General features: G+C 31.2%; 1 protein-coding gene across 1 annotated transcript; it reads right to left on the bottom strand.

Moving 5' to 3' along the window:
- Window positions 1-1,900: 1,900 nt before the first annotated feature.
- Window positions 1,901-21,956, bottom strand: LOC111698407 (arylsulfatase I). The gene is made up of 19 exons (XM_023468741.1): window positions 21,911-21,956; window positions 19,114-19,185; window positions 16,981-17,048; window positions 16,055-16,121; window positions 14,543-14,571; window positions 13,360-13,481; window positions 12,286-12,329; window positions 11,942-11,976; window positions 9,255-9,348; window positions 9,049-9,104; window positions 8,931-8,983; window positions 7,256-7,319; window positions 6,758-6,825; window positions 6,479-6,557; window positions 5,995-6,053; window positions 5,569-5,614; window positions 5,100-5,176; window positions 3,425-3,503; window positions 1,901-1,933 (listed from the first exon to the last, which is right to left on the bottom strand). The coding sequence occupies exons 1-19, from the start codon at window positions 21,954-21,956 to the stop codon at window positions 1,901-1,903; spliced, it is 1,191 nt and encodes a 396-aa protein (XP_023324509.1).
- Window positions 21,957-24,887: the final 2,931 nt, after the last annotated feature.

Genomic DNA, 24,887 nt, shown 5'->3' with positions numbered 1-24,887 from the left:
ACTGAGGAATCGTTTTTAACTAAACATATTATTGTAAAAAAATTTATTTTTGGCTGAGAAATATGTTCTACTTGGATACTTTTGTTTAATGCCATTTTTATGAATTTTCATATTGTTAAGTTAACCGTTTTTGAGAATATCTGTCATAATAGTTTTGAGGTTTTAACAGTGTACATTACTTGTATAGTATTCAGTATTTAAGATCAACTAAACGCACTGCTATAAAAAGAGCAGTTTAAATGACTGGTATAACAAACAAAAAACAATTAACTTAGAGTACTACTGCAAATTAATTGTAAAAAAAACAAAAAAAAACAATTAACCAAACGAACTACTACTACTACGAACATTAAACAGTGTACATTACTTGTTCAACAAAACAAAAACAATTACCAATAACTAAACGAACGACTACTAAGTACTACTACGAAATTTAAACAGTGTACATTACTTGTACAACAAAAAGTAGTTAACAATTAACTAAACGAACTAGAACTACTACTACTACGAACCTTGAACAGTACATTACTTGTTCAACAAAAAGTAATTAAAAATTTACTAAACAAGCTACTACTACTACTACGAACATTAAACAGTGTACATTACTTGTATACAACAAAAAGTGATTAACAATTAACTAAACGAACTACTACTATACTACGAACATTGAACAGTGTACATTACTTGTATAACAAAACAAAAATAATCAACTAAACGAACTACTACTACTACGAAGATTGAACAGTGTACATTAATTGTTCAACAAAAAGTGATTAACAATTAACTAAACGAACTACTACTACTGCGAACATTAAACAGTGTACATTAACTGTATAACAAAACAAAAACAATTCCCAATAACTAAACGAACGACTACTAAGTACTGCTACGAACATTAAACAGTGTACATTACTTGTACAACAAAAAGTAGTCAAAGATTAACTAAACGAACTACTACGAACCTTGAACAGTGTACATTACTTGTATACAACAAAAAGTAATTAAAAATTAACTAAACAAACTACTACTACTATTACGAACAATAAACAGTGACAGTTACTTGTACATAATAAAGTTCTACTATCGTCAGTAGTGTATCAGTAATAAACTTGTAACTAGCAAAAAGAATTATGAATTACTTGTACAGCAAACAGTAATCGACTAGTAATTATACCTATTACTTCTAAAACCAGTGTACATTACTTGAACTTGGGTTAGAAGTTGACTGTTATCTACACGTATCGTAATTTTTTGACAGTACACAGTAAATTATTTTTACAGTGTTCAGTACATGACTAGTACATAAGTTTCCAATACATATTTGTACCGTTATACTAGGGGTTGGAACACTGGTATATAGTTACAGCTAAACTACAGTGGATGGAACACTGATTTAGTTCAAGCTAAACTGCAGTGGATAGAACACTGGGATATAATTCCAGCTAAACTACTGCGGATGGAACACTGTTCTACAGAGGATTGGGGAACTAGAATTCATTGTTCCGTAAAAAACGTTTACAAGATCTTCTCCTGGCATCTCACACTTTCTTGTCTTTTCTGTCATTTCTGTATAAATCAATTAATCAATTTACCTAACTCTGTCAAAATATTATATGATTTAAAATGATCATAATAAATGTGAATTGATAAGTATCCGAGCTAATTCATTTTGATTAACATTATGGTTGATTAATTGATTATTAATCATTATCCGGAATAATTCATGGATCAGTATTGTAATTGATTAATTGATCAATATTCTAATTGATTAATTGATCAGTATCCCAATTAATTGATTATGTACTCAGATTGATTGATTGATCAGAATTCTAATTGAATGATTGATTTCCTTGACATGTAGTTCTTTGTACAGATCTACACCAGCTCAGGACCTACAATATTATATATATTGGGGATGTCTAGGGTCCAGGACCTACTATATTATATATATATTGCGGGTGTCTATGGTCAAGGACCTACTATATTATATATATTGCGGATGTCTAGGGTCAAGGACCTACTAAATTATATATATATTGCGGATGTCTATGGTCAAGGACCTACTATATTATATATATTGCGTATGTCTAGGGTACAGGACCTACTATATTATATATATTGCAGATGTCTAGGGTCAATTACCTACTAAATTAAATATATATTGCGGATGTCTATGGTCAAGGACCTACTATATTATATATATTGCGGATGTCTAGGGTACAGGACCTACTATATTATATATATTGCGGATGTCTATGGTCAAGGACCTACTATATCATATATATTGGGGATGTCTATGGTCAAGGACCTACTATATCATATATATATTGCGGATTTCTATGGTCAAGGACCTACAATATTATAATATTGGGGATGTCTAGGGTCAAGGACCTACTATATTATATATATATTGGGGATGTCTATGGTCAAGGACCTACTATATTATATATATTGAGGATGTCTCGAATCAAGGACCTACTATATTATATATATATATATTGCGGATGTCTATGGTCAAGGACCTACAATATTATATATATTGGGGATATCTAGGGTACAGGACCTACTATATTATATATATTGCGGATATCTAGGGTACAGGACCTACTATATTATAAATATATATATATTGCGGATGTCTATGGTCAAGGACCTACAATATTATATATATTAGAGGGAATAAAGGAGGTCAAGTTAACAGGATCCAAGTAAAGTTCTAATTTTGTCATCTTTCTATATATTTATTTAACTCTCTCTCTATCTGTCTAGAATCCGGAGGTCAAGTTAACAGGATCCAAGTAAAGTTCTAATTTTGTCATCTTTCTATATATTTATTTAACTCTCTCTCTATCTGTCTAGAATCCCACCGCAATCCAAATTGAAACAATTTGGCACGTTTCTTTCATTCAAATCAACATTTTTTCTTCTTTTTTTCCCACGCCATGTTGTAAAAACAAGGTTAATTCTCAATTCTGTTTCCGGTTTAAGTATTTTATTCATTTAATAGCTTGGGAACCCAGCTTTGCCTGCGAACCAAACATTCTCTATGAGAGTCAACCGGCCCACCGAATTTAAAGCTAAGAATATTCCCGTGGGTCTTCCGAGTTCAAGAATAAAATTTTGAGGCAAATCGGTCAATGGGTTCACTAGTTAAGATCGGACATGCCAACAAACAAACAAGTGTGTCCGTGTGCTTGTTTGTTTTATGATCCGATCATAACTCATGAACCCCTTGATCGATTTGCCTATGTTTGAAATTTATGAATGTATAAAGTATTTACTCTGACTTAGAATTTTGTTTTTAATAGTTTAGATTCAATATGTTTTGGAAAGCTCATATACATATGGCGACCATTTTTTTTTTTACAAAACTAAAGCTTATGAAGAACACACGCGATCGTTTAATTGTCTTTTAGCCCCTGACCTGAACATTGGCTGCTTGTCCTCTGAATAGCCCTGGCTGAACACTCTTGTAGTGTGACAATCCAAGGTCCTCTAATCTTCTAAATATTAAAGAATATCGTTTATTTTCAAGGTCCTCTAATCTTAAATATTAAAGAATATCGTTTTATTCTGTGGACGTAGTCTCGATTCAAGTGTAACATTTCAATTAAAAAGTGGTATTTGCAACGATACTCTTTAAACATTCGTCTAAAAGAATAAAAGAGATATCCGATTATATAAATGCTCTTTAATAATACATACGTTAAACACGCAATTATCAGCATTCAACACTGTTTTAGGTAGAAACGACAATATATTCCACATTATTGACCAGATAAAGGTTTAGGTAGAAACGACAATATATTCCACATTATTGACCAGATAAAGGTTTAGGTAGAAACGACAATATATTCCACATTATTGACCAGATAAAGGTTTAGGTAGAAACGACAATATCTTCCACATTATTGACCAGATAAAGGTTTAGGTAGAAACGACAATATCTTCCACATTATTGACCAGATAAAGGTTTAGGTAGAAACGACAATATCTTCCACATTATTGACCAGATAAAGGTTTAGGTAGAAACGACAATATCTTCCACATTATTGACCAGATAAAGGTTTAAAAAAGTAATGTTATAATTGTAAATTAAACATGCCCCTTTCAATGGAGGGTCGTTTTTGATAGAAAACAAACAAACAATGTTTTCTTCATTATTGATCAGAAAAAGGTTTATATGTCATACTGTGGTGTAACGGGCATGTCCTCCTTTAAATGGCGGGTCACTTAGAAATAAGAACGAGAGTCCCTTTAAATATTTTGCATTTAATACGCTCTGTTTCAGGATTGACCTTGGTTGATTAAAGGCATGAGGAAACATGTGTATATAAATAAAGTAATTATAAAGTATGAACAAGAAGTTATAAAACACTTGGACAGTTTTAAATAAAAATGTATCTTCAACAGTTGACGTTTGATTGACGTCAAAATAAGTCACGCTGATTGTACAGTTTGATCCTTTTCCCAGCAGTTAGTGGGACTTTCAATCCCAATTCGATCAATTAGAATACGTTGATTATTTATCTATTATATTGTAGAGATCACAAACTAAGAATCCACAAGAGATGGAAGGATAAAATCCGGGAAGGATGAAAAGAGAATCCAGGAGCCAGTCTGATTAGAACCAGGAAGAAGAGAAGATCTTCAAGCTTAATTCTCAACATATTTATAGAATTTGTAATATATTTATATCCTAAGAATATCAGTAAATATATAATCTTCACAATATTACAGTAATAACCAGAAAACTCTGTGCTAAGAAGATGACTTTTAGAGTGAAGTTTTAACTTTAAATAGTTCCTTCAGCATGAGACACAGCTATGGTGCATTGTAAACAGGCCTATTTCACAAGTATTGCAATAAAGTCGTCTTTCTTTTCCAGAGTTTTCTGGTTATCACTGTATATATAAATGACGAATTCAATTCGATGCATTCTTATATAGTTGATATTTCAAAATATTTTTTTTAGCTCAGTATTTCGTTGAAAACTAGTTTTCACGACTGGCGTTGGATTTTCGAACATTCCTGATGGAAAATATGAACGCTACGTCATCTCCCCCCTTGGATAAGATGAATGTAAAATACCCCCTGACCTGACTATATCTGGACGGGAGTTAACCAAATTATTCGTCTCGCTTGGATCATTTACAAGGTCATAAACCTCCTTCAGCTTTAAATAGAATAATATTAAACATTGTGTCAGCATTATTAATGTACTTAATCTTTATCTAAAGTGTCTATTTTAAGATAACAAAATATTATCCTGACTTTCGTGGATTAGATTTTTCTAGTCCACATGTTCCCTCCACTTTTTTCATGTCCTTGAATTCAATTCTGATAAAAAGGTGAGTTTATTCAAGTGCAACATAGAAAATCTATGGTATGCAATTTGCAAAAACATGTGATCATTGTTTGAACGCGATCAGAGGTCGAATTTAAATAATTTGAGCCACGTTTCAAATTTGAGACGCAGCCCAAACACAAGATTTTACGAGATTTAAGTCGGTGCAGTTTAAATTCTTTAAAATCGGCCTCTGTAAACATAAATTGGTAAAAAAAAACCTCTTTATTGAATCGAAGTCCGAACTCGTTCTTAACACGTGATTTCCTAAAATTAAAAAAAAACGTTTAAACAATTCTCAAAAATGTTAAATTTATTGTTTTTTAGAATATATAAATTCACACGCTTTTAATTTTTCTAACTTTAATTTCTGTACTTTTTTAAATGAGTAGTGTGTATGATACTATGATATTGTGTGTTTGTTTTGTTTGTTGGTATCCAATAAACGTCAAAACGGCTGAAACGATCAGGGTCTTTGATTTTTTAAAGGATACATTATGGAATCCTGCAAAATATTTAATAATTTGTTTTTTACAAAGAAAAATAGTTGCTTGCATGTAAAGTAACATTTAAAGCTAGAATGATTTCAAGACAGAATGGCGCGAAGCGCCCTGGAAGCTTATTTCTTTGTACTTTGATAAACTTACTTTATTATACTGTTGATCTGTCCCCATATCAGTTTATACTGGGAATCACGCACAACAATCTAGAAATATGGATTATATCTAGAAATATGGATTATATCTAGAAATATGGATTATATCTAGAAATAAGAATTAGATCTAGAAATATGGATTATATCTAGAAATATGGATTAGATCTAGAAATATGGATTAGACCTAAAAATATGGATTAGATCTAGAAATATGGATTAGATCTAGAAATATGAATTAGATATAGAACTATGGAATAGAACTAGAAATATAGACTAGATCTAGAAATATGGATTAGATCTAAAAATATGGATTAGATCCATAAATATGGATTAGCTCTAGAAATATGGATTAGATCTAGAAATATAGATTAGATCTAACAATACGGATTAGATCTAGAAATATTAATTATATCCAGAACAATGGATTATTAGTATCATAAATGGAGTTCTAGATTTGTTAATAAATATTATTTAACCTGAAATCTATTTGCTTCTACTCGAGACACCAAATTCACTGGCAGGAATGAATCATCAATATTATAAACCATACTTATTCTAATAATAATATCTAATTGCAATGATAATAATGATAATAATAACAATAGTACTACTATACAAATAATTAAAATGAATAACAATGATAGCAATGATAATTACAATATTGATGATAATACTGATAATAAGAATGCAATTATAATAGCAATGATAATATTAATATTGATAATAATAATTATAACAATCATGACAATACTAACCTAGGACTTAATGCTTGTTGCCCTGTAATAGATTCCCATTGATCTAATCCATCCAGGCCAGACGGTATCTATATTATTCATATTTTATAAATTAATATATTTTTTTAATCTTTTGATAAATAAAAAAGGCAAGGCTTTAAATGAGGACTTAGTAAAGGGAGGAGGGGGGACATGCGGCCAGAAGCACCGCAATATCCTTTTCGAACCTAGATTTTTAGCAAAACCCTGACCAAGCCCCGTGGAATACTTTTAGAGACCAGCAAAAGGCTTTTCAGGTCCTGCCAAAAACTGCTAAAAAAAAAACTTTTATTGATAATTGACTTAATAAAGAAAAAATTCAAAAATAAAAACGTGGGGGAATTATTTATCATTCAAACCATACAGCATTCATCAAAAATGTGTAGAAAGTATCTAATTATGATATTTATAACTCATAAAAAAAACATAACAAACAAAGATGATAGCTTAATATACCATAGATATTTTGAATTTGTATACCTTAGTATTTGTTAACCCCAGCAAGGTTGGGTAAATATCAACCATATGCATTAGTCCGCCGTATCTAAACAGTAATCTTCTTAAAAACTATATGCATTAGTCCGCCGTATCTAAACAGTAATCTTCTAAAAAACTACATGCATTAGTCCGCCGTAGCTAAACAGTAATCTTCTTAAAAACTATATGCATTAGTCCGCCGTATCTAAACGGTAATCTTCTTAAATACTATTAAGATTAGTCCGCCTTATCTAAATAGTAATCTTCTTAAAAACTATATGGATTAGTCCGCCGTATCTAAACAGTAATCTTCTTAAAAACTACATGCATTAGTTCGCCGTATCTAAACAGTAATCTTCTTAAAAACTATATGCATTAGTCCGCCGTATCTAAACAGTAATCTTCTTAAAAACTATATGCATTAGTCCGCCGTATCTTAACAGTAATCTTCTAAAAAACTATATGCATTAGTCCGCCGTATCTAAACAGTAATCTTCTTAAAAACTATATGCATTAGTGCGCCGTATCTTAACAGTAATCTTCTTAAAAACTATATGCATTAGTCCACCGTATCTAAACAATAATCTTCTTAAAAACTATATGCATCATTAGTCCGCCGTATCTAAACAGTAATCTTCTTAAAAACTATATGCATTAGTGCGCCGTATCTTAACAGTAATCTTCTTAAAAACTATATGCATTAGTCCACCGTATCTAAACAGTAATCTTCTTAAAACTATATACGTAAAAAATCAATAGGAGGTCCATCTGGCTCTACTATATTACTTCTGTTCGAATTTTCAGAATATAGAAATTAATATTTTTATACACATTTCAGTGCAAACCAAGATCTGCCGGTTCTCCTGCAAAACAGGATCAGTATTTTGTCAATTACTCCATCTCAACTAAAGGTAGAAACAAGCATGTTACTTTATAAAAATGCAGATATCTAGAACTATAAAAACATATGAGTAAATTGCTAAGATAAAACGAAAGAATAAGGCTTTAGGACAAGTTAAAGCCGAGGTTGTCTAAGAACCTGATGACTAACTTTTGGAGTTGTCTAAATCTCAGTGGTTAATAAGGATTCAAAATTTTTTATTCAATTTTGATGGAATTTATCAATTTATTTGTCTCATTGTAGGGTGATAAACTTACTTAATCACCTTACAACAGGGTGATTAAGTAACTTGACCTGCTTTTAAATAATTCGAGTAAAACTGAATAAAACTATATACGTTATTGAAATGGGTATCATGCATGAAAAAATTACTAAATAACTAACTGGTTCTCAAGTCTGGTTTTCCCCAGATTTTGTTAAACCACAAGTTCATCTAATAATCTTACATTTCCTTGAAATTAGGTGAACAGTCTCTTTAATTTATTAATCTAACATACCTTAAAAATAGGTATACAGCCCCTTTAATTTATTAATCTAACATACCTTAAAATTAGGTATACAGCCCCTTTAAATTATCAATCTAACATTCCCCTAAAATTAGGCATACAGCCCCTTTAAATCATCAATCTAACATTCCCCTAAAATTAGGCATACAGCCCCTTTAATTTATCAATATTACATTCCTCTAAAATTTGGCATACAGCCCCTTTAATTTATCAATATTACATTCCTCTAAAATTTGGAGCACAGTCTCTAGATCTTATAAATATTAAATACCTTGAACCCCTTGCAGCTGGATCTAGTAAAGGACTGTGAATGAAGGCAGGAATCTAGAACAATAAAAAAATAATATCAATATATTTTTTTTTTTTAATCCTTCTAATAATCCAGTCACCTTGGTTCCTCCTTCATACAGCGTGCCCTTAAACCCCTTCAGTGGATAATTAAAGTCTGATCAAAACATTGCAAAATTTTATATAAATGTTTAGATTTTTTTTATTTCAAAAAGGCTAAATTGTCCAAAAAATAATCCAAAGATGTGCGTCAAAAATCGTAAAAAAAATATTAAAAGTATTAAGTATGTTTGCAATAATTTTTTTCCTTCTTCTTTTTTGTCAAACTTAGCTCCGTTATCTGATAGGAACAGGAGAACAGTATTCTGATACTGGTCAGTCTTCTTTAGAACATTCACTATCTTACAGAATATAATTCATTAATTCATTATTCATCCTGTTACAGAATATAACTCATTCATTCGTTATTCATGAACTTATTTAATATAATTAATTCATTCATCATGAATCATTCTACAGAATATAATTCATTAAATCATTATTCAATTTCTTGCTGAATAAAATTCATTCATTTATTATTCATTATCTTACCTAATATAATTAATTTACTTATTATACATTATCTTACAGAATTCATTAATCTATCATAATGATAGAATATATTTTATTTATTCATCGTTCATTACAGAATATATGTAAAATTATAAAATGCTATGGAAGGGTCCGGCGTTGCCCGTGGAATTTTAAAAAATCGATTTTTGAAAAATACAAATTTTAGAATTTGTTTAGCCCATCCCCAGGGTGCTCATGGGTTCCCTCAAAAAAATGTCATTCATTATGTTAAAAAGTATATTCATTATATGAATCATGATTTAATATTTATTATTCAATATAGATTTTTTTACTATTTATTATTCAATATATGATTAATAATTGTTGTTTTACTAAGATAATTTTGAATTTTATTTTCCTTTTTTATCTCTCCTAGAATCTTGGGGACATGAATATCCCAGTTTAGAAACTTGACCTCCATTCTCCATGCCTAAATTTATAGCGGACAAACTTTTGGGTATAAATTAAGAAAGGTGAAAGCTGAGAGGTGGGAAATTGAAATCAAACCTAGCTAAAACCCATAATTTGATATACATCATGAATGGGGTTGTACATGGTATAAGGAAGGTAAAAAATTTCTAGGGGCCGTTAACAAAATCGGCACGCCAATCGGTACAAGTTACCACCCCCTAGGAAACTAAACCATTACGTTTTTTTTTGTAATTCTATATTTTCCCCGTCACAAAACCTGTAATTCAGATATATGCGCACTACAGTTTGTATAAACTTGTAGATAGATATATACTCACTTTATCAAAGTTAAAAACCAAGTTTTATCGCCCTAGGTTTTCAAAACTCTACACCTAACATATTATCAAATATTCATCGACTCACGTCTTCATCCTTTTCCTTTCAATTACCCCCCCCCCCGAAAATCCTAGGGGTAATTACCTCCCTTTCCCCTAGAATCTTGGGGACATGAATATCCCAGTTTAGAAACTTGACCTCCATTCTCCATGCCTAAATTTATAGCGGACAAACTTTTGTATATTTGCTGTATGGTTGCTATGTCACTTTCATTATGCAGGGCGTCCCAATAAACATGGGAATTTGGGACGACAGGAATACCGACTTTGATTTCCATTAATTGATAAATGACAGAAAGTGCAAAAAAAAAGATTGAAATTCCAATGAGCTTTTCAAAATGAGGTCTACCTTCTCCGTATCTTTATAAAATTAACGGAGATATTAAACTTTTGAACAGTTTTGTTGATTTTTAACAAACTGGAATCTGGACAAATTTCCAAATGTTTCCGTAAATTTTTAAGGTAAAAAAAATGGTGGACCACATTTAAGAAATCCTATGAAGACTAGTTTTCGGTGTTAAATTTTCTAATTGTAATACTACGAAATTATATTTATGAAGTAATCCCGCATGAAACAAAGACGATATAGAAGTTGTCATTTAATTCCCATTTTATTGGGACATCCTGTAATCTTATATTTGGTTTTAGTTATTGAATTAAACTTTTTTGCGCGCATTTTCCAGTTTTAAAAACTAGTTTTAATTGCAATTATAGATTAACGTCTTATTGAAATTTGAGTAGGCTGAATTGTACTTCCACTTTGCCATTTATTCTTCGTCAAAACTTCCTCTAAATTTTTAAGTTATTTTTAAGTTATGAATACAGGGCGAGTCAAAGAAAAGTGATTAGCAGCGTCTTGTGAAAAAGTTCACCTATTTTATGCAACTCTCCTTTATGATAATTTTCAAATATTTTTTGGATTTTTTTTGGTACTCCAATTGCCCCAAAAATATACGCGCAGCTTGTTTTTCTCAAAATCAAAAGTTCAGAAAAGCAAAAATATGATAATGTGATAATATGATAATATGATAATATGATAATATGATAATATGATAATATGATAATATGATAATATGATAATATGATAATATGATACATTATTTCTATCAACTTTAAAATTTTATAAATATTGGTTTATAAACTTGAAAGATATGTAAAATAAATCTGCAAAACTTCAGTAGAATATAAGTACACAGTTAACAGGTTAAATTCATTCTAAATGCCCTCCATTGTTTTGGACACACTTTGCCTTCTTCTTAATATATTCTAAATTTATAAATATACGCTGTTCAGTTGAAAACTGAGGAGAAATTTAAAAACAACTAGTTTCCTTCAAAATTAGACCAGAACTAAAAATTGGGAATTTTCTTATTATAGTTTTGCAAATTCTCTTTGATTCTGGAAGTCAATATTTATACAATTTAAAAAAAGTGTTTTAAAACTTTTTCGGTTAATAAACGTCGCTTTATTGTATGTATTTCTAATAGATACAATGTCAATAAATTTCCCTCATTCCACGATACACCCCTGAGTTTTTCATAAATAAGTAAAGACGTAATCTTTAAAAATCTCCAACCTGAAGAATATCTACAGGGTCTCCAACATAAAGTCCTAAAAATAAAAATTCTTAAACATAAACTTTCTAAATCTTTGTATTAGCATTAGGGCAATATAAACAGATAATAATGAAAACTGTTTAAATAAAAATATCTAAAATTTGAATAATGTTTCAAGATAGGTTAAAAGATCTGAAATGGATATAGAAAAAATTAGAAAAACAATCCTTAAAATTTTTTAAAATAAGGGAGGGTCGGGGTGGGGGGCAAAGGACTTTGCCCCTCTTATAGTTGGGGTTGTAAAAGATTGCCAGCTCTATACAAAAATGTATTCAAGTATAAAAATAACATGTTAAATTATAACCTGAAAAATAATTAAATCCTCTATTCGTCGGAAGATACTCTTCACTAGAATATAAATATATTTAAATCAAGAGAAATTTTAAATCAGAAATACAGCGGTGGAAAGGATCAATGAGAATGAAACTAAAGGGAAGGGAATGGAGAAGGGATGAGAATGAAATTAAAGGGAAGGGAATGGAAAAAGGATGAGAAGGAAACTAAAGGGAAGGGAATGGAGAAGGGATGAGAATGAAACTAAAGGGAAAGGAATGAAGAAGGGATGAGAAGGAAACTAAAGGGAAGGGAATGGAGAAGGGGTGAGAATGAAACTAAAGGGAAAGGAGTGGAGAAGGGGTGAGATTGAAACTAAAGGGAAAGGAACGGAAAAGGGGTGAGAATGAATCTAAACGGATGGAAATGGAGAAGGGGTGAGAATGAAACTATAAAGGGAAAGTAATGATAAAGGGGTGATAATGAAACTAACGGATAAGGAATGGAGAAGGGGTGAGAATAAAACTAAAGGTATTGTAATGGAGAAGGGGTGAGAATAAAACTAAAGGGAAAGTAATGATGAAGAGGTGATAATGAAACTAAAGGGAAAGGAATGGAGAAGGGGTGATAATGAAACTAAAGGGAAGGGAATGGAGCAGGGGTGAGAATGAAACTAAAGGGAAAGAAATGGAGAAGGGGTGAGAATGAAACTAAAGGAAATGGAATGGAGAAGGGGTGAGAATGAAACTATAGGGAAATTTATGATGAAGAGGTGAGAATGAAACTATAAGGAAAGTAATGATGAAGAGGTGAGAATGAAACTAAAGGGAAGGAAATTGAGAAGGGGGTGAGAATGAAACTAAAGGTAAAGGAATGGAGAAGGGGTGAGAATAAATCTAAAGGAAAGGAAATTGAGAAGGGATGAGAATGAAACTAAAGGGAAGGAAATGGAGAAGGGGTGAGAATGAAACTAAAGGGGGAGAAGGGATGGGGCTGAGAATGAAACCACTGATCGGGAAGAGTGGGGAAGCTGGGAGGGGAGGAAGGGGGAATACCGAAGGAGAACGAGGAAGGGGAAATGGGGATGAAAGCGGGGAAAACTAACCTGCAGAATCCAAGGTGCCATTTTCCCAGAGCTGAGCAATTATATCCTTGATCTTGAAGTTGCTCTGAGAGCAAAGAGAGATCTGTTGGTAACCCTTCAGGAGCATATCCACCAAACCCTCGCTAATCATTGAGATGATAATTACGGCAATAATAATAATACAAGGAGATCTCTAGTCATTGAGATGATAATTACAGCAATAATAATAATACAATGAGATCTCTAGTCATTGAGATGATAATTACAGCAATAATAATAATACAATGAGATCTTTAGTCATTGAGATGATAATTACAGCAATAATAATAATACAATGAGATCTCTAGTGATTGAGATAATAATTACAGTAATAATAATAATACAAGGAGATCTCTAGTCATTGAGATGATAATTACAGCAATAATAATAATACAAGGAGATCTCTAGTCATTGAGATGATAATTCATCAATAATAATAATACAATGACATCTCTAGTGATTGAGATGATAATTACAGCAATAATAATAATACAAGGAGATCTCTAGTGATTGAGATGATAATTACAGCAATAATAATAATACAAGGAGATCTCTAGTCATTGAGATGATAATTACAGCAATAATAATAATACAATGAGATCTCTAGTAATTTAGATGATAATTACTGTAATAATAATGATAAAAGGAGATCTCTAGTCAGTGATATGATAATTACAGCAATAATAATAATACATTGAGATCTCTAGTCATTAAGATGATTATTACTGTAATAATAATAATACAATGAGATCTCTAGCCATTGAGATGATAATTACAGTAATAATAATAATACAAGGAGATCTATAGTAATTGAGATGATATATACAGTAATAATAATAATACAAGGAGATCTATAGTCATTGAGATGATATACACAGTAATAATAACAATACAAGGAGATCTATAGTCATTAAGATGATACTTATTATAAAGATTTATTCACACACAAAGATATAAATACATATATAAATGGTGTAGTTAAAATTTGTTTAAATAATTTTTTTTGAAAATACAGTAATAGTAAAGGTACAATGAGATCTCTATAGTCTATAGTCATTGAGATGATAATTACATTAATAATTATAATACAAAGGAAACAAAATAATATTAAATATATTCCTATACCAAATGTAGTTGAGAAACGTGTATTTAATCAAATGTTCACCTGAAACCCGTATCTGAATGGATACACTCCTATTAAAGTTTATACTTGCAATACTTGAATTCAAACATTTGGACAACTTCAATAAAAGAAAAGAAGAGTTTAATCGTTTAATCCAGTGTACAGGGTTAACCAACAAGGATGAGAATTTATGAATGACCTACAACTCTTTAATTGTAAGGATTAAAAAATACACTACTTGTTAAAACTGTAAAATATACAGAAAAAAAAACATGCAGATCAACTGAACCGATCCCTTCAGCTCTATGAAGCTCCGTGGAGGATTATTAAGCCCCATTGAGCTGCTTAAAGAAGCTCCGTAGACGAGTATTGAGCTCCATTGAGCTGCGAAATGAAGCTCCGTAGACGAAAAATGAGCCCCATTGAGCTGCTCAATGAAGCTCCGTAGACTAGTATTTAGCCCCATTAAGCTGCTTAATTGAGCTAAAAATTGTTGTTTAAGCTGAAGAGGGATAATTGAGCTGCAGAAGATAGATAATTAGTCTTGAGGAAACAGAATAATTTGCATTTAACTGCATTATGGCGAGTGCCCTTTCTTGTTAATTGCATTCAACTTCTTGCATTGTAAAAATTTACCAGTTTACGTGTTTTTTAAGCAATTAGCTCAGATTGTTTGTAGAAAAGATTAAATTGTTAAACCGCCTGCATTAACATTTTACTTTCAGTTCTTTATCCAAGGTTTTATTAAATAATTTGAGGTTCTTCTAAAGTGCAAAGTATTTAGTTATCATTCAAGAATTTAATTTTTTTTTACAAAATTAAAAACCTTTAAGACACATTTTTTTTAATTTTTATCATTCATAAACCTTCCCTGTGGTCAAGTGATGTCCCACAAAAAATTTGGGCCCGATCGGTTCAGCCGTTTTGACGTTTATTGGATACAAACAAACAAACACCCAGACAAGCCAAATTTATATATAGATGATAGTTAATCTAAGATCTAAGGCAGAAATGTGGCAAATCACAATCGTAGCAAAGCCACAATTTGAAAGAGTTTAACGTAAACATCTCATTCATATTTGATTAAACAAAGTTTTTATGGGTGCTGTTGTGAATCAGACATGCTATATCCAATTTTTGGAAATCTAAAGGGTTAAGGGTTAAGGGTACTGTTGTAAATCGGACATGCAGCTCTAAAGATGGAGATTCTAGTAAAATTACGATTTCAGTCCTTATAAAGAGATGTTTACGTTTTTTGCACAGTTAGCACCATATCCAGTATGTGGAGATCTGAAGGGAGAGATAGGTTTTGTTTACACATTTTACTGTAACGTATTATAATTTCAAGGAACTTTCCTGAGCAAGTTAGGAAGGACAGGTTTATCAAATAATTTTTGAATCAATTTTGTGTTTAACAAAATAACCCAATTTTTTAGCAGTTTTAATACGTTACGTTAAATAGTTAAATAAAAACAACCCCTTTCCCCTCTCATCATACGTTTATACACATTAATTTTACCAATATTTATGTACAATATGTACTGCATAGTATTCCTGTCAGTAATGCTGCTCTGGATGGTGTACAGATAGGTAGTGTGTACATATTGTCCAGAATAACTCCCTGAAATAAATTAAAACCAAATTTGACAAAAATAGAAAAGAAGATGTATAAAGTTGCTTTTATCGCATAACCTGCTCGTTGAACTTACTCTCTTGTAATCTCTGAGATCTTATCAGATTAACATATATACATTTTCTTATGAGAAAAAAGAAATCTAATAAATAGTTAGGCTTGAATATTTGCCTAGGGGTGGGACAAATTAAACTGGGTAAAAACTAGGAACGATTTTATATTACAAATTTAGACTTCTTAATCCCCTTCAGTATTCACTTCTTTCAGACCTTCTCCTTCCTATCCACCTTCTCCTTTCTTTCTTCCTTCTCCTTTCTTTCTTCTTTCTCCTTTCTTTCTTCCTTCTCCTTTCTTTCTTCCTTCTCCTTTCTTTCATCCTTTCTTCTTCCTATTCACCTTCCACTTTATTTCTTTCTTTCTTCTTCTTATTCACCTTCGCATTTCTTTCTTCCTTTCCTCTTCCTATTCACCTTCTCCTTTATTTCTTCCTTTCTTCTTCTTATTCACCTTCTCATTCCTTTCTAACTCTCTTTCTTCTTTTCTTATTCCCATTCACCTTTTCATTTCTTTCTTCCTTTATTCTTCCTAATCACCTTCACCTTTCTTTCTCCTTCCTATCCTCCTTCTTCTTTATTCCTACTTATCCTTTTTTTACTCCTTCTCCTTCCTATCCTCCTTCTTCTTTCTATCCTAATACTCCTTTTTATACTCCTTTTCCTTCCTATCGCTCTTCTCCTTCATATCCCTCTTCTCCTTCCTATCTTCCTTGTCCCTCCTATTAATCTTCTCCTTCCTATCCTCCTTGTCCCTCCTATTCTCCTTATTCTTCATATCTTACTTTTCCTACCTTCTCTGCCAGCTTCTGCAGGTTTGTTGTTGGAGCATTTCTGTTATTCCATGATACATCATTTACACCTTAAAAAAGATAAAGATAGGAAACTATTCTAAACTGCAAAAATATTCTGAAAATTGGTCAAAACATTTCAAATTTCTTTAACGACGCATTTTTCATAGTTTAGCAGGTTTAGTTTCCTGACAGTTCTTGATAGAGTTGACATATTGTTGAATACAATATTGCATGTATATTGTGCATAATTGTTCTTCTTCATATCATCTATTGTGCATTGTTGTAGTGTTTTAGCACATTATATTTGCAAGCTACTGTTCAACCTTCAGATATTTTAAACTCAATTTGTCAGCCGGACATTATAATATAAACTCAATCTGTAAGCGGGACATTATAATGTAAACTCAATCTGTCAGCGGGACATTATAATGTAAACTCAAATCTGTCAGCGGACACTAAAATGTAAACTCAATCTGTCAGCTGGACATTATAATATGAACTCAATCTGTCAGCGGGACATTATAATGTAAACTCAATCTGTCAGCGGGACATTATAATATAAACTCAATCTGTCAGCGGGACATTATAATGTAAACTCAATCTGTCAGCTGGATATTGTAATGTAACCTTAATATGTCAGCGGGACATTATAATGTAAACTCATTTTGTCAGCGGGACATTAATGTAAACTTACTCTGTCAGCAGGACATTATAATATAAACTTAATCTGCCAGCGTCTTGCAATTTTCTTATCTTTAAGCTTTAAGCTGTAATTTGCATTGTCCATAAAATTATTCCTATTGTTGACAGCTAGACATTATAATGCAAACTCAATTTGTCAGTGGGACATTAAAATGTAAACTCAATCTGTCAGCTGTACATTATAATGTAAACTCAATCTGTCAGCTGGAAATTATAATGTAAACTCAATCTGTCAGCGGGACATTATAATGCAAACTCAATCTGTCAGCGGGACATTAAAATGTAAACTTAATCTGTCAGCGGGACATTATAATGTAAACTAAATCTGTCAGCTGGACATTATAATGTAAACTTAATCTGTCAGCTGGACATTATAATGTAAACTTAATCTGTCAGCTGGGCATTATGATATAAACTTAATCTGTCAGCGTGTTGCAATCGGAAGAAGCTAATTTAGCAAAATATTTTTACAATTTTCGTATCTTAAAGCTTAAAGCTGTAATTTGCATTGTCCATAAAATTCGTCCTATTGTTGAAAGGACATGACTCTGGTTTGTTAGTTCCCGAACAATGTCAAAACATCGCAAAATTCTGCATTTCTTTGATTTTAGGATAGAAATTAGCCCTCGCTATAACAAGGCAGGCTGTCTAAATAAAAATAATATTAAAAATAACAGTATTTTTAACAAGCTATCAATTACATTCATTTTTAATCCTTTAAACATGTTTTTAACATTTTTTATTTTTTAAACAAAAATTTCTGTTTATTTTTTGGAATCCCGCGCGAACTTCGTAAATTACAAGCTGAACTGTTTACAAGAAACATGATATTGATTGATTAGCAAATTTAACTAGTGTTTAGATAAACAGATCATCTTCGGATCTGATGCAATATTAAAGAGATTGTTTAGGAAATGTTAGGTGGCGCTTCAATTCAAGTGTTCGTTCCAGAATTCTCCTTTACACTTCTAAGTGACCCTATGATTTATAGAATGGGAAGTGTGATTCAAAACGGTATCCAACAGAGCTTTGGTTGTTAAAAATTGAATGATATAATTGCACGTTTTTTTATGGTTACAGAAAAGTGACTTGCAGTTTCAGATTAATGGTATAGAAGCAATGCAAGATAATTATTAGAATTAAACCATTTTCAAGCAACAAAAAAAACGGTGATATCTTCTAAATTATTGATTGGAGAAAGGTTGAAAGGGTGCCGTTGTGAATTTTAATTTTAAAAGAGTATATAAAAATGACAAATTAATCAAACTAATCGTGGATTTGTAATTTCTAATTCTATGCAAGTACAAGAATCAGTTAAAAATTTGAGGGGTAACGTTGCAAATCTGAGATGACATTTTATATGTAGCTCTTGAGATTTTCTAAACCCCCTTCAAAAATAGACTGTACGCTGTTGTACTATTCAAATCTTACCTAAATCGTCGGCTAGAATGACGATTATATTTGGTTTGTCGAATCCTAGTTTGCTCTTCAGGCAGGTTATTCCTAGAAATTAAGAAAAGGAAATAATGTTTATTTACTGTCTACTGTCTACTGTCTACTGTCTACTGTCTACTGTCTACTGTGTACTGTCTATTGTCTACTATCTACTGTCTACTGTCTACTGTCTACTGTCTACTGTCTACTGTCTACTGTCTACTGTCTACTGTCTACTGTCTACTGTCTACCAACTAATTTCTATTTGATGCATGTTTTCTTTGAACTCTTGTTTAGAACTTGTAAAAGCAACCTTGACGTTATAGGTTTAAGTAGATAAGTAAGAGATTATTAAAGGCCTAATATTTAAAGTGGTTGAAAATGCAAATTAGCTCTGGCTACTTAGTAAACAAATTATAGATGGGATTATCTCCGCTAATTAAAGAATATTATAAGAGTACAGTACAGGGTGTCCCAATGTATTTGGGAAGTAAGTATTAACTCTGTTACGTTCTGTCAGCTTATAGTTTCTAATAATATAAAAATATATAATCTGCGGCATTCAATATTCGTTTGACAGCCTTATTGTATAAGTAAAATTGTAAAACAATATTCAAAACATAAACCTAGTTAAATGGCATCTCAAAACTGTGATTAAAAATGAACCGGAGCTCTGAAGAATTGTGTTAAGAATTGGACAATTTGGATTTTATTAAATAAATTGAATTCCGAAAAAAAAATTCTTCATCTTATTCGCAATTAACGGTTAGAATGTTAATAAAGGCAGCCAACAATTTGATGATTCCAGAATAAAGTTCATATGTTAGACAGATCCAAGAGGATTTAAAACGGGATTGAAATTTGAGGAAAAACTACTAAAAGATTGACCCCCCTTTTCAACTTTTAATCAGAATAGTTTTGGAGACTGATCCACTAAAGACTGTTTTAATATCTATCTGGTGGTTTTAAGAATTTTCTGTTGAGAAACTAGACTTTTTTTGTAAGAGATATTTTTAGTTTTTTTAAAATTCTTATTCCTAAAAAATTGTGAAAGAAAAAAGGGGTAAATGTCCGTTTTTCGACATTAGACTGTTTACCCTTTATAAGGTGGGTAGTGAGGGTAGCAGAAGTCGAAGAGTGAATAATGCCAAAAACCGAGCTGTAAACAATTAAAGGGTATATACATCTATATATAAATTTGGCTTGTCTGTTTGTTGTCTGTCTGTTTGTATCCAATAAACGTCAAAACGGCTGAACCGATCGGGCCCAATTTTTTGTGGGACATGACGTGACCACAGGGAAGGTTTATGAATGATAAAAATTTTTTAAAAATGTGTTTTAAAGGTTTTTAATTTTGTAAAAAAAATTAAATTCTTGAAAATCCGCGAATCTTTTTTTAAAAATCCGCAAAATTTTTTTCTTCTTTGTCTTTAAATGTAAACAAAAAGAACGTGCTCTAAAAGTCTAGAAAGAAGGGCGCGAAGCGCCTTGAATTTCTTGTAGTTTAAATTCAACCCTAACCGCAATACTTTAGCTCATTGTTAATGTCTTAACTTGGTAAAATGATTGGACTGGAAATTAATTTAAATACTGCAGGGCGGGTGTCTCAACAAACATAAGAATTCATTATGAAATCAAATTTTCTAATATATATTTTTGCAACCTAATGGTGTAAACCTTTGATATTTCAAATTTAGATTAATTGATCTAACAAAGGTAATAGTTTGAAATATCAAAGGTCTATGACATAAGGTTACAAAGTTTTAGGTATTATAAAACTCATTTTCTTTCCAAATAAAATTGGAAATACTTTCAGTTTCTGTGATACTAGGTGCGAGAACCCAGCCTTGTCTGAAATCTAAAGGTTCTCTATGAAAGTTAACCACTCAACTTAGACTCAAACCAAGCTAAGAACATTCCCATAGTTTTAACGAGTTCCCTAATCATAATTTAAGGCAAATCGGTCAAGGGGTTCCTGAGTTATGATCAGACAAACAAACAGTGATTACAACTTTACATATATAGAGGTTTTGAAACGAACACCAAATTCCTAACATTTCAATTATAAAGCCAGGCCAGACCAAAGTTTAAATATTCCAAGATTATGTAAATATGGTATCATACTGTTTTTACTTAATTCCGATTTTTTCGGAACACCCATGCAAATTATGCAATACATGGAAGCTTCCTAAATACGAGTATATCTTTAAAATATAATATTTTTTATTCAATCTTAATGTTTTCGTGTTTTTACAAGTTTTTCAGCTATGCCTATTGAATTTGATCGAGCAAGGTTAATTCCACGAATACAAAATGAAAAACATGTGATGGACCAATGCCTTAGAATATGAATTATAATACCAATGCAAAATATATGCAATTTCCAATCATTTGTAAACCAAAAGGTTTTCATTTAACAAGAAATAAAATTTGGTTTGTGAATATTTAACAAAACAACAGGAAATACGATCAAACCCAGCCATTGTGCAAAAAATTTAGGACAATATCAAATATATGTGGATTTCCCACACATAGGACACATGGTTCCTTGAAATGGGCGCAACAGGATATCTCGAGGGGGGGGGGGATTTCGTTCTGGAGATCTGGTGTTTAATTCTGATATAAGGTGGATGTCAAATCTGTCTGATAAAACATGTCATTTTCTCCAATAATGTATAAGTAGATATGCTTTACATGGCAGATTATGGGGTTTAAAGGTTTATGATAAAAGTATGCAAATTATGCATGCAAAGATAATTCTATAAATGCAAACTAATAAAATCTGCAAACTTACCTTTCAGATGAAGGAGTAAAACAAAGCAATAAAGCCTAGATTTCATTTTTCTAAAAAAATTAAGTTTTAAAAGTATATATCTAGAGAAACAATAATCACAGATATTTAAGACATTAATCATTGTTGTAGCGTTGATATCTCATGCACATCTTCATAATCTCTGTACTCTGTATGTTACAAATAACTCACATTACACATCTTGTTGTTTCTATGTAATCTGTATGTTACAGATAGCTAACATATATTGTTGCATCTGTATCTTAAGCTCTGAATCTTACAGATATCTCAAATCACAAATCTTGTTGTATTTATAAAATCTGTAAGTTTTATTAGTATGTAAAGTTTATTCAGTTCAAAATTGAAGAATGAAGAAACAACTGTGAACAATCTGCATATATACATATTTGTTTAAGTTGTCAGTTAGTTTGTTATTTGGACCTATAGTCCTAGACACAGGTTAGGTTTATGGCCTGGTCAGGATTGAAAAATGTCCCTTCAGTAAATGTTAGATTCATATGATTTTTGAAATTCCACCGGAACAGAAAAATCTGTGGGATGTTTTTAGTGATCAAGAATATTCAAAGAAATCAGGAAAAGTATAAAAATATAGAAAAAGCAAAGTTCCCCAAGAGACTAGGCAAAGTTCCCCAAGAGACTAGGCAAAGTTCCCCAAGAGACTAGGCAAAGTTCCCCAAGAGACAAGGCAAAGTTCCCCAAGAGACTAGGCAAAACAAAGAAATTACTTAATTAAATTAAATCCTTAAACAACAGTTTAAACAACTTTTTTGAATCTAAATTGCTGTTGGCAAAGACAACGGGTTTTTTTGTCGTTTAAATATTCTGTTTAACTGGTCCTGGATAAAGTTAAGGTTTTTATTCCACACTACTTTTAGATTTCCAATTAAGCAGAAAAAGCTAATGCAGGAAAATGCCTAGAGCTGAAAGAAATGTATAATATCTCGACACTAATTCTGTCAATTTAATGCTGATTAAATCAAGCCTTGAATTCCCCTCAGCCCATTAGTTTTATTTTATCGTTTGCTTATTCACTCTAAGACCGGGCCTACCAACAATAAACATGGAAACCAGCGACGAATTAAAACTCCAATATTGAGTGAAAAAGAAAGAGAAGGGAAAATGGTAGACCACGTTTTAGAAATCCCGAGATTCATAGAGTTCACCGTTAAGTGTTTTAAATAGAAATACGAAACTGTGTTCACGAAAAAAATGCCGCATTGAACAAAGACGATATAAAAGTCGTCAATAAATTCCAATGTTTATTAAGACACATCGTTTATTGTTTATCAGTTTAAATACAATGACGTTTTCATCTTAATTCTCCACTATACGAATTAAATCTTGCAGTTCAAATCCATTTTTCGTAAAAATAAAAAGGGCAAACACAAAATATGAAAACCGTTGGGTCAAAGTGAAAATGACAGATTCCCGTTATCAGATACGAATATATTGACAAGTCTTTATAATTAAATTCAGAAACAAAGAATGAAAGTGACCCGTATTCAATGGTACACATTCCACTGAACAGTACAGGGTGTTTCATATATATATATATATACACACTAAATAAAGTACATGTGTGTTCATCGTTCAATAATACACAAACACTACTAAACGGTACGGAGTGTTTAATAGTACACACAGCCTACTAAAGAGTAAAGGGTGATCACATATATTACTAAATAAAGTACATCCAACTAAATAAAGTATACACGATGTTCATTGCTCATTCAATAGTTTACAAAGTGTTAAAAAGTGCATCTTCTCATCTGAAGTACATTGTGTTCTTGTCTGTCTCGATCTTCACATTTGACAAAGTACTCTGGCTAAACGTTTTGACTTAATCTGAGCTTCGTTACGGAATAAATTTATATCTAGGTTACGGAATAGATTTATATCTAGGTTTTAGAAGAAAGTGAAATGAACCACGACTGAATAAATTGGAACAAAAACTTATCTTTTGTATTTTTTATTTTTTGGAGAAGAATACAAAAATGAGAAAGTATTTAGACAGCAACATCAGATAAACAAGAAAGAAAGAAAGTAGAGAAAGAGAAAGTAAAAAGGGAGATCGCGACTGAAAGAAATTTGAGGAGGATAAAGAAAATGTGGGAAATGGAGAACATAAATAAATTTAAATATTTTTTTTAAAATTCAATTATTCTTTATGTTTGTGTTGCAGAATTCAAGAATGAATAAAATACTAAATGTAATAAAAGTAAAGTTTATAAATGTTAAACTGCAAGCTTTACAAGGTTACTGAAATGTCATTTAGAGAATTTATTCCAGATCGAATAAATATTATTTCTAATTCTAATTTCTCCAAATCTTGTTTAGATAACGATGTTGTTTTCTTTCTCGTTAAACTTTCCGGATTCATTTGGTCTGGTCCTGTGAAAGATTTAAAATATGTTAAAAAATCTAAATTTCTTTTCACTATAACTGGTTTGTTTGTGCGGTTTTTATTATCGTTTACATATATAAATATCTATATATATATATAGTATATCTAAATGATGGGGTTTTATCCCTTAAATAAAAAAAAAAAATTAGAAGAGAAATTGAAAGAATAAATTCAAAACCAAAAGTTTTTATAAACAATAGCCTTGGATTTGTCTAAAAAAGTAACTTAACGCTGGAGAAATTTAAAATGTTGATTTATAATTTTTGACAGAAACCATCTTTCCAAGTTTTCACAAGATGGATTGAATAGAACCAGAACTAATCAATTCTATTTATCACCAGGATGTTAAAGAAGATACAGATACGATAGATTCAAAAACGATAGATATAGAATCGACAGATACAGAGACCATAGATACATAGACCATAGATACAGAAACGATAGATACAGAGACAATACAGAGACCATAGATACATAGACCATAGATACAGAAACGATAGATACAGAGACAATACAGAGACCATAGATACATAGACCATAGATACAGAAACGATA

Source organism: Eurytemora carolleeae, unplaced genomic scaffold (assembly GCF_000591075.1).
Source record: "Eurytemora carolleeae unplaced genomic scaffold, Eaff_2.0 scaffold50, whole genome shotgun sequence".
In the NCBI taxonomy this organism is placed as follows: domain Eukaryota; kingdom Metazoa; phylum Arthropoda; class Copepoda; order Calanoida; family Temoridae; genus Eurytemora; species Eurytemora carolleeae.
Note: the sequence above shows the minus strand (reverse complement) of the source record. Positions and strands in the feature narration are given on the sequence as shown.

Bases quoted from the DNA above. Each gene is read 5' to 3' on its own strand.
- LOC111698407 (XM_023468741.1), bottom strand. From the start codon at position 21,956: ATGAAATCTAGGCTTTATTGCTTTGTTTTACTCCTTCATCTGAAAG. The intron at 7,320-8,930 runs GTATTTAATATT...ATTACTGTTTAG, and splicing joins CCAGCTGCAAGGGGTTCAAG to ATACGGCGGACTAATGCATA. The intron at 3,504-5,099 runs GTCAGGGGGTAT...TTTAATATTTAG, and splicing joins TCCCGTCCAGATATAGTCAG to AAGATTAGAGGACCTTGGAT.